This window comes from Monopterus albus, unplaced genomic scaffold (assembly GCF_001952655.1).
Source record: "Monopterus albus unplaced genomic scaffold, M_albus_1.0 scaffold528.1, whole genome shotgun sequence".
NCBI classification, from domain to species: Eukaryota; Metazoa; Chordata; class Actinopteri; order Synbranchiformes; family Synbranchidae; genus Monopterus; species Monopterus albus.
In genome coordinates, this window is record NW_018128408.1 from 20736 (window position 1) to 30827 (window position 10092).

General features: G+C 42.4%; 1 protein-coding gene across 1 annotated transcript; it reads right to left on the reverse strand.

Moving 5' to 3' along the window:
- Positions 1 to 694: 694 nt before the first annotated feature.
- Positions 695 to 7689, reverse strand: LOC109952991 (CUB and zona pellucida-like domain-containing protein 1). The gene is made up of 9 exons (XM_020588329.1): positions 7485 to 7689; positions 6589 to 6730; positions 6335 to 6478; positions 6048 to 6106; positions 4022 to 4212; positions 3547 to 3947; positions 3051 to 3150; positions 1562 to 1763; positions 695 to 1468 (listed from the first exon to the last, which is right to left on the reverse strand). Exons 2-9 carry the CDS (start codon positions 6684 to 6686, stop codon positions 1332 to 1334), a joined length of 1332 nt encoding a protein of 443 aa, XP_020443985.1. The 5' UTR covers positions 6687 to 6730; positions 7485 to 7689; the 3' UTR covers positions 695 to 1331.
- Positions 7690 to 10092: the final 2403 nt, after the last annotated feature.

Sequence of the window (10092 nt, forward strand, 5' to 3'; positions counted from 1 at the left end):
CACACTAAATTTAGTCCTCCTTTGACTGTGGCTCAGGCGATTTAGAGGTCAAATCAGCCCTGACCTGACTTACTGTGCGAACAGTGGAATCCTCTGCTGGTGTGCAGTGTGTTTTATGGATCCAGTTACTTAGCTTGTTATCAGTGAGCCACAGTTTAACACAGTGTGTGGTGCTTTCTGCTACCTCGAAGGGTCCTTGCCACCGTGGTTCGAACCAGTGAAGTTTGTGCACCTTGCGGTAGACCCAGCTGTCCACAGCAACTGAGATAGGCTCCTCAGATTGGTCTCTGTGCAGGATTTCAACCACCTGTTCAGAGAGACTCATCACGGCGCTGTTCAGTCATCTGACATATTCACTTATGTCAGCATGCTGTAAAAGAAGAGGTGTTGAATCCCTGGGCATAACAGTTAGAGGACAGGGCATTTTTCTCCCTGTCAGGATTTCATGTGGGCTCACATTTAGTGATTTGGTTGGAGTGGACCTGAGGTTGAACAATACAATCAGTAGAGCTTCAACCCAGTTAAAAAGGTGTGTTAATGCGACTTCTTGCATTAAATGTAATAGTATAGTCTTGTCCTTATTAGGAACAATATATAAATTATATTATTAATTAGTGCACATACATATGTTTCTTATATCAAAAGATGAATAGTGACTGTCTAGTCTGTGAGTTATAAAGGAAAAAGTAAAAAAAATTGCACAGTTTCCACAGGTCTTCCGTACGACTGGATCATACTGTGATAATGTTTGTGGTTGAACTTTGTAATAATATGCTTCAGACAAAGTAATCAGAAATGTTGTTTCACAAGTGATTACGCAATAAGGACAGCATGGCTTTGCTGATGGTAGAGGCCACTTTATACGGTGGTGCTATGACAATAAGACGGATTATAGACATTTCAACAAACATAAGCATCACTGTGCAGCTATATATGCATTTAGAAATGTCTTAGAGCCACACAATCTGACAGTACTGTTGAATAGCATAATTGGATTACAAAGAGGAGAAAATGTGTGTGAGCAAAATAAAAGGGACAGAAGAAAAATGTGAGTATACATGTTTATTGATCAACAAGTACTGTATATCATAACTGAGTTATGTCTCCTCCATGTGTTTGAAGCCAATCAGTGCTTTTGACACATAATGATTGTGATTAGGTGGGACTACATTTATCAATCACGATGGTTGTTTCCAATCAAACTGTAATACATAATGATACTGAATCATTTGCAGAAGGTACAAGAGTAAACACCAGAACTGAACAAAATCAAAGTAACATTGCATGTAGTTGAATTGATTCAGAATTTGTTCTCTACACACAGTGCTGTCTTAACTTTCAAATGTAGACAAAGGTTGGTATGTGGCCTTTGACATTTTGGCTCTGTACATGGCCACTCCACAGATCATGCCAACAGCTGCAAGAAGACATCCAGCAATGAAAACCATGTTCAGATTCAGGTTGGTCTCTGGAGAAAAGAGGAGCACAATTTAAAATCAACAGTATAACTGGGACTCTAACAAAGCTGGTATGCTGTGAAGAAGACTCTGTGCTGTCTTACCTGTGAGTCGGGTGCTCGCTGCCGATCTCCTTAAGCGCAGAGGACCCTGGGAAACAAGATGATTTGCACTCTGGATGACAGCCTCTCGCTTTCGTTGGTGATGGTGGTAACCACCTGACCACGTGGAATTGATGCATCCCTGTGAGCATCTGGTGTTGGGGTTTCCTGCTTCACAAATCAGGACTGAGCAGCTGATGTACACCTGAATATAAGGAGACATGTTGCCATTACATCAGCAGACACACTGTTGTCTCTAATTACAGTCAGACCTTATGTACAGAATCGAATCTCCGCTCTGACTGCTCTACTTAATTGTCAGTTACATGATCTATATGTCAAGTGGTCTGCGGTCAAATGTAAAACTTAGATTAAATCAGTTTAATAAAAGCAAATGCTGATTTGTTTAAATAATTTGTATTAAAGAATGCTCCAGTGTTTTTTGGGATCATCCTTCTTGCCAAGAGGTAGATGAGAGGAGTGATATTCCTCTCTTGTTGTTGTTACACTTGCAGTAGTTGTTTGGCATGCCGTTATTAGATGAGCTGCAGAGGTGCTTCTACTTTTGTTGCCTTGAGACTGAGTCAGGTTTGTTGTTTCCCTGTTACCAGTTTTACACCAAGCTTCCCAGCTGCTGGTTGTAGTTTGATCAGTGGCGGGCCGTCAGGGCCAGCAAGGCCTTTTCTGCTGGCCTAACACTATTAGAAGCACTGAGCTACATTTACAACTGAAATTCTAATATTTGTTCCATGAAATTGTATTAATTTATTCCCAACAGACTGTTCTCTTCATTTCGTAGTATTTCTCTTGGCTGCACTGCTTCCAGTACGTGTATGTGGATGTTAGATTTTTTGTCCAATCAGATTTCAGCCTCTATGTGTTGCCATGTCAATCTAATCTGCCCAGGGCCTTCAGAATCAGAAGTGCTGGCCCATGTAACTTAAACTATATTAGCAATGGGACTGTTTCTTTAACCAATCAGATTTCAAATTCGCCTCACAATGATGTCAGCATTTTTCCGTCCTCTGATTGGTTGGTCAGAGCAAAACTAGAAAAGGGCTTACGATGGAACTGAAACGCAGAGATCACAGTTGCGGTTGTAGTGTAGAGGTTTTGGAGTTGTCTTAACTGGGTTTCTTGCTTTAGTAAAAACGGTATTCACCCTCAATACGCGAAATACCTCACTTTCTGTAATGCCACAATTTATTATATTGTGTTTTTGTATAGCATTCATGGTTTCTACAATTGCGACGTAGAGTGGTGGTATTAAGAGGTGAATTAAGTCAGGCAAGTCTCCATTGAAGGCCCAGGTACCAAATGCATGGCCCGCCACTGAGTTTCATATTTACCACACGAACACGACAGTGATTTTAATTACCTAAATAATTCTCAGCAAGAAAGAATGTTTCCCAATATTTTGAACTATCCCTTTAAACACTGAGAGATCACAAGAGACATTTATAGTCACTTGCTCAAGTCCTGTGTTGCTTACACGGTCATGTAAACCGATAAACGTGAAGGCCTCCATGCTCAGCTTGAACTGTCTGTCATGGGCAGGAGAATAGATTTCAACCGTTGGGTCCACTGCACATCTGGTCAAAGCAAAAATAAACAATAAGATGAGAAACATTGCCTCTGCAATCTTTGCCACTCCAGCAGCAGTAAAAGAAGCATAGCCAAGGATTAAAGTGACTGCAAGGTGAAACATTCAGGCTGGAAAGAAAGGCATTTAATTTCCATGTTTTCATTCATTGACCATGAACAAGTAGAAGGATGGAGATGGAGCCTATCTCAGCAAACAGTGGGTGACAGGTGGGTACACCCAGGTCACCCGTCTGTCACAGGGCTGATATCACAGACAGACCGTTCACTCTCTCATTCACACCTTTGGACATTTCAGATACAAACCTCTCATAGAAAGGCTCCAGCAAACAACAGATCTTTATTATTACTTTATTTCTGCCACTAGAGGGCGATCTCTTGCCTACCCATTTTCAATGATGGAGTAGGTCGGCCAGGAGTTAGGGTTGTCATATGGTGCAGCTCTGCAGGACTCCACAAACAGCTCAGTGTTGTTGACTGAAGAGGTGGCCTCTATCTGCATGTAAATCCTGCTCCCAATGTCAATCTCCAGAGGGTACAAGTTTGGATCAATCATGGTTTGGAACTGTTCGTCAGGGTAGAACTCAAACTGGTAGGTAAACGTGCCGAAGCCCCTTTCCCACACTGTGACATTCTTCCTGTGTGCTGTGAAGCCCAGTGTCACATTCCCCAGTTTGGGGTACTGGCAGTAGAACTGCACCTCCAGAAGGTTTTTCCTGGTGATTACATCTCCCACGTTGTTGACCGTGGTAATTTCATTCTTGAACATGAGGTTTTTGTCATCTTCCTGCAGAGTAAGAGGTTATGCATTCAGCCCTCATACAAAAAGCAACAACAAGAGGCAAGAAGAACGCAGTTTACCTCGATCTGAGTTCCACAAGTGTTGAGGGGGATGACAGCGACAATGTGAGTGCTGTTGGAGTGTCTCTGGAGGTTGCACACAGTGTTGCTGGGGTCACTGAGCTGCAGATGATCCTCATGGATTCCAGGGAGTGAAGATTTCTCAATCTCTACCGTCATTGAGGATGTAGTGCAAATTACATTGGTTTTCACTGGAGCAAGAAATCAGAAGAACAAATTCATGAAAACCATGCATAAGAAAACCTGCATTAAGCAACATTTAAATGTGAAAAGTATTGCTTAATACAGTAGTGTATGGTTCATATTTTTAAATGACATCAACCTGACAATATGCTCAGAGCTCATTACAATATGTCTTGGAGTGTTTCTGCCCTCTAGTGGTCAAAATTAGTTAATGCAACATTAAGTTTGGTTTACACCTAAAATTTAAAGGATAGATTTTTTATACAGTGATGGCTCAGAATTTTGTTTGGTAGCAAGGCTAACCCAGACAGCACATTGGACTGCAGCATTAAAACCTGGTCACCAGTGTACACCAGCCATGTGGCCAGTATTTGGCCCTTTAAACAGTATTTGATATACAGTATGTAATCATAGTGATTATAATTAAACTACCAAATGTTGACATCAAAGTAGCCCTTTGACTGATATGGTATGAGAATGAGGAGCCAAATGCAGATACAGGAGATAACGCGACAAGACCGTTTATTACCAACAAACTAAATAAACAAGAACAAAAACTGATCTCAATCTGACTAAAATAAAACACGAAGGCTGCCAAGAAATACAACTACGCCAGGGAGCAGACTAAGCAATACTTTTAGCTGTGAGGGACAGGACAAAGGGAGAGGGAGTGGAGAAGAACATGAAATAAACCAAACTAAGGGAAATTGCAGAAGTCCACTCACTGCTGGAGTCCAAAGCAGAGAGAGGGGAGTTCACAGGGGACCTAACAGGGGAAACAGGTGAGGGCCACAGGAAACGATACATAGGCAAGGCATAGGCAAATGCTGAACCAGGCAAACAAACCAGCAACAGGTGAAGGTAACTGCTAAGTGAAGACTATGTTCTTTGATTTTTCAAACGCCTTCGATACCATCTGGGCTCGACTGCTGTCAGACAACCTGAGGGACATGCAGGTGAATGCTCCCATGGTCGCCTGGACTGAGGACTACCTGACAGCAGTTTATAAGGCTATAGCTGTGTGTCTGAACATCTGGTGAGTAGCATCGGGGCCCCCCAAGGGACCATATTGTCTCCCTTCCATTTGACCATTTTCACATCAGACTTCAGGTACAGCTCCGAATCATTCACTTGAACAACAAGTTGGAGTGGTCCGCCAAGATTTAGGTCATCTATAAGAAGGACCTAAGCCGGCTCTACTTTCTGAGAAGGCTTAGGTCCGTAATAAGCTCCTGCATATGTTTTATCAGTCTGTCGTAGTGAGTACCATCTTCTTTGCTGTGGTGTGCTGGGGTGGAGGTCTAACAGCAAAGGATAACTGAATAAAGTCATTAAGAATCTGTCACTGGAACAAAGCTGGTCACCCTTGGGGAGGTGGTGGAGGGCAGAGTGCTGAAAAACCTGCAGATGATTCTATAAATCACCTCCCACCCCTGTACAGCATGTTAACTGACCACAGGAGCTCCAGACTGATTCACCTGAGGTACATGTCAAAGCGCTTCAGGAGGCCTTCCTGCTGGATGCAGTTAGGCCTATAACAAATGTTTGTAGGTGTAATCTCCTAAATTCTCTTTATGAACAACATTGGGATGGAGGGTACTGCAATTTATTTATTATATCTGTTTAAATTGTTTTTGTTTTGTGTTTTTTTCATAAAGGTGTAATGGCTGCTATAACAACAAATTTCCCTCTAACGATTAATGAAACCATCTATCTATCTAATCACTGAGGACAATCAGTGCCAGTGTAAAGTCGGGGCTGGTGAGATAGTAAAAGACAGGAAATGCTCACAAAATAAAAGCACAGAACAGAAAGTCAGACCAAAACCATAACAATGACTTACCTTGTTCCTTCTTGACACCCACCAGAACACATCTCATCTCAGACTGATAAATGCCAGACCTGAAAAACATTGGCGAACACACTGAGATATTTCAAAATACAGATGCAACAACCCTTTAAATTTTATATTCAACTTTAGATACACATTTACTTCTTATGTAATTGCACATTTTTCTTAAAGATTGTAAATAATTTTAAATCTAGCCATCACGTCCATCTGCTCACACACACACACACACACACACACACACACACATCTGTCACAAAACAACTGATCCACGGGCTCACCATGTCATTGATTCCACAGCGAAGCAGATGGGGTAGTAGTCTCCCAGGTCATCTGGCACTGGTGTCCACCTAATGACAAACTCATCATGTGTGGTCCTGTGCTTACTGATATTCAGTGGCCCACTGATGATCATATCAGATATCCTGTATGAAAACAAAAACACCCAGAGTTTTCTTCTATGATCCGAATTCATGAAATGGCAGCAGTGTTTTGCTGCCACAAATCCTCATTCATCGCACTGGCTCTTACTTACGTTGCGTTTGTAGCTTCAGCTTTGACTCGGATCTCCACCTCTTTGTCAACCTCTGCTGGGATGCGTGCTCCATTTTCAGGTGTTGGGTGCACAAACATTGGCAAGTAGACTCCATCCTCACATGAGGGAACAGGTGGGTCCACTGGAGTAGAACAAACAAACAACTGACAGTGGAATATGTAATCACTACAAAACCACCACTGAGCTGAAGTCTGTGGATCAAAACCTTTTACACTCTGGTCAATATCTAGGCAGCCACTGGTTTTACACAGTTTTTCTCATTAGTTGCCTGAGGCTAAACTTCAGGCTGTAGCTGACACTGAGGACATGGGGATCATGTCCTTTTTTTATCTCTGTGATCTGAGGGGTGGGTTTAGTGCTCTTAGGCCACAAAATAAGTAAAAATTTGATTCGTGGCAGTGTTGTGGAGAGTGACTGTCCAATGAAAACCAGACATCTGCAAACTGAGGGATTTAAAACCTTTCAGATAAACCAAAGGATTAAAAGGTTTTTTTCCTGTGAGAAAAAAAAAATCCAAGTTATACTAAGAAAACGTCTAAAACTCTACTGGATTATATCAGAAAGCTGGAAACAGAACTATTGTTCTGACCTCAGAGAGCTTCATGGTGCAGAAACAAAATATACAGATAACAGATAACTGAATAAATAAAATGGTAAAGACTGAACAACTGTTTGTAAGCTTTTGGGTCAAACCTTTCTAGGGGATTTAGAACCCTCACTTTAATATTTCTAGAATAACAGCTATGGTCATAGCTGTTATGACTGTGTTAACCCAGTGAGGATGGTGCAGCAGCAGGTGTTAAATCAGTGTGATTTAATGTGGCTCATTATAAACGTCAGCAGACATGTTTAAGGACAAGTAAAACTTTACTTACCGAGTAAAGAAAACTGCAAAGGCAGTTTACTGAGAGGAGAAGTGGTGGCGTACAGCTGTCGTGTGGTGGTAGTAACTGGTGCTGCGGTTGCATTTGCACCATACCACCAAGGCCACCATGAGGTTGTGGTTGTCGTTGGTGCTGCGGTTGTAGTTGCACCATACCACCAAGGCCACCATGAGGTTGTGGGTGTCGTTGGTGTGGTGGGTGTCGCTGGTGCTGCGGTTGCATTTGCACCATACCACCAAGGCCACCAAGAGGTTGTGGTTGTCGTTGGTGCTGCGGTTGTAGTTGCACCATACCACCAAGGCCACCATGAGGTTGTCGTTTGTGCTGAGGTTGGGGGTGGAGCTGTGGCTTGTCTCTTTCTCCTCGCAGTTAGTGGGGCCTTGTAGGATTGCGATCCGTCTGCATAGGCCAGAGTGATGTGTTTTTGTGGGAAGTCCTCCACCACCAACTCAAATCCATAAGCTCTGGGGTCAGCACTGGAGGAGTAGTAGTGTAACGTGCAAGAGTCCTAACAATGTAGACATTAGTGGTTAAGTGAAGTGAAGCATCAGTTCAATAATGTACAGTGTAAAATAGATTTTTCAGCTAACCTGAGATAAGAAGAAGCCTGAAGGTTGGCTGCACGAGCTGCACTCTGTGTCTCTCATAGCTCCATATCTGCATCGAACTTTGTCGCCATCAGGATCAAAGGACATCAGTTTATATGTCCGTGGGCAGTTCTGAGGCACTCTTGAATAGACACATTCATATGAGTTAATGACATGTACAAAGGATCAAATCAGCAGATGTGCAAACATGCCTGTGTCGGTAGCTAAACATAGAAAATAACACTGTCTGTTCAGATGAGCAGGTAGGAGAAAATACTTTGTTCTTTTGTGAAAACTGAGACTCTTCCCAACAGAAAATATGGAAAAATTGTTTGCTTCTCCATTTTCTGAAAGACCTATGTTTTGGTCCACACTAGAGTTAGTCAAAATGAGTGAACATCCCTGTTATCTAATGAAAACAAGTCACTTACTGCCACATATTTTATATAACTACAGAATAACATACTGTGGAAAACAATCCCAGTAAAATTGTTGCCCTCTGTGTTTTGCTTTCATTTTAGTACTGTATATTTTGACAGTGTCTTTGTTGTTCTGCCACTGGAGGGCGCCAACGTCAGTTTCACATTCAGCACTGTTTTTGGTCAAATGATTAGAGGTTAGAGGTTTTATACCGACTGCAGGAGACTTACCGCTGGAAAGGTAGGATGGCAAAGCTTGGTGATGTGTTTGGCTTTCTCGTGTCAGACCTTGTTCCCAAATCCACATGAGTCAGCAGTCTCCAATCAGAAACGTAGTTACGTGTTGACACCCAGCAACAGCTAGCTGCCCTGGATTGTGTGGAAACAACACTTAAAATCTAACAACCTTGCAAATGGCAACTGTGTAACTTAAAGCAGGGTTGGCAGAATATTTAATAAACTGATATAAAGATCAGCAGAAACAATATTTATAATATTTCAATAAAAACATAAAAAGCCCACCACAGCTCAAAAGGTTGGTCGCTGGGGACATTATATGTACTGATTGTTTCAGCTTCACACCACTCCCTGTTAGTCTGTGGTGCATTGGTGCTCCTGTCAAGTACACCTCTCTGACTTGTGATGCTAGAGCCACAGGAGCCCCTGTAACAATTCCAGTAGTGGGAGTAATAACACCCATCATAGGTCACCTTGTTTCGCAAGTCCACCTGTGGAAAACATCAAATTATGCAACTGTACCATTAGAGAAGGCCCCCATGCTGAAAGTAAGAACATTTTCTAACACTGTAGTGCTATCCATTTGATTATAACCATTTTACTTCTGGCTTTATTAATTATTTTGTTACTATTATGCAGTTGTTTTTGATTAATTGTTCATTATTCCGTTTATTGTTTGAAGTACAAAAAAAGTTGCTGGCTGTTTTATCCCCTCGCGCACGCGCAGTCCTGAAGTGATGCTCGAGCAACGGAAAAACTAAAACAAAACATAATGCAGCTGCCAACCACACACGCCACCTCAGCGCCTGGTGACTTGTGTGCTCGCTTTCCCCGTGGGTCGCGCAGAGCGCTCAGTACTGAACGGGCAAGTGAAAATTCAGACGTGTTCAAGAGATAGAAACGAATGAAGGGACACGGAGAAGCCCAGGAAGACGCCGCGCAAAGGCCCTCCACAGCCATCCAGGTACTGCGGAGGAGGACGTGGCCCTGGTGGAGTGAGGTCTGATGCCAGACGGGGGATGTCTCCGCGCTGACACATAGGCCTGTACGATGGCCTCGCACCGCCAACGAGGCAACGCAACATCATTTAGAGTGGAGTTAACGCTACCTAACTAACGTGCCTTGATTTTGACAACTTAACTTTTTTGGAGTCAAAGTGGAAAAAACACTAGATGCTGTAGAGAAGAGAAACAGCAAGATATGAATTTAGTATGGAGTATCAGTGTCAGGACAAAGTTTTACTCTTTCAGAAAGCCAGCACAAAGTAATTATTTTAAATAACGATACATTTTATGCAGTGTCAAAAACAGATGAAAAGAATCAAGCAAAAATAGACTGAAAAGAGAAACAAATTGG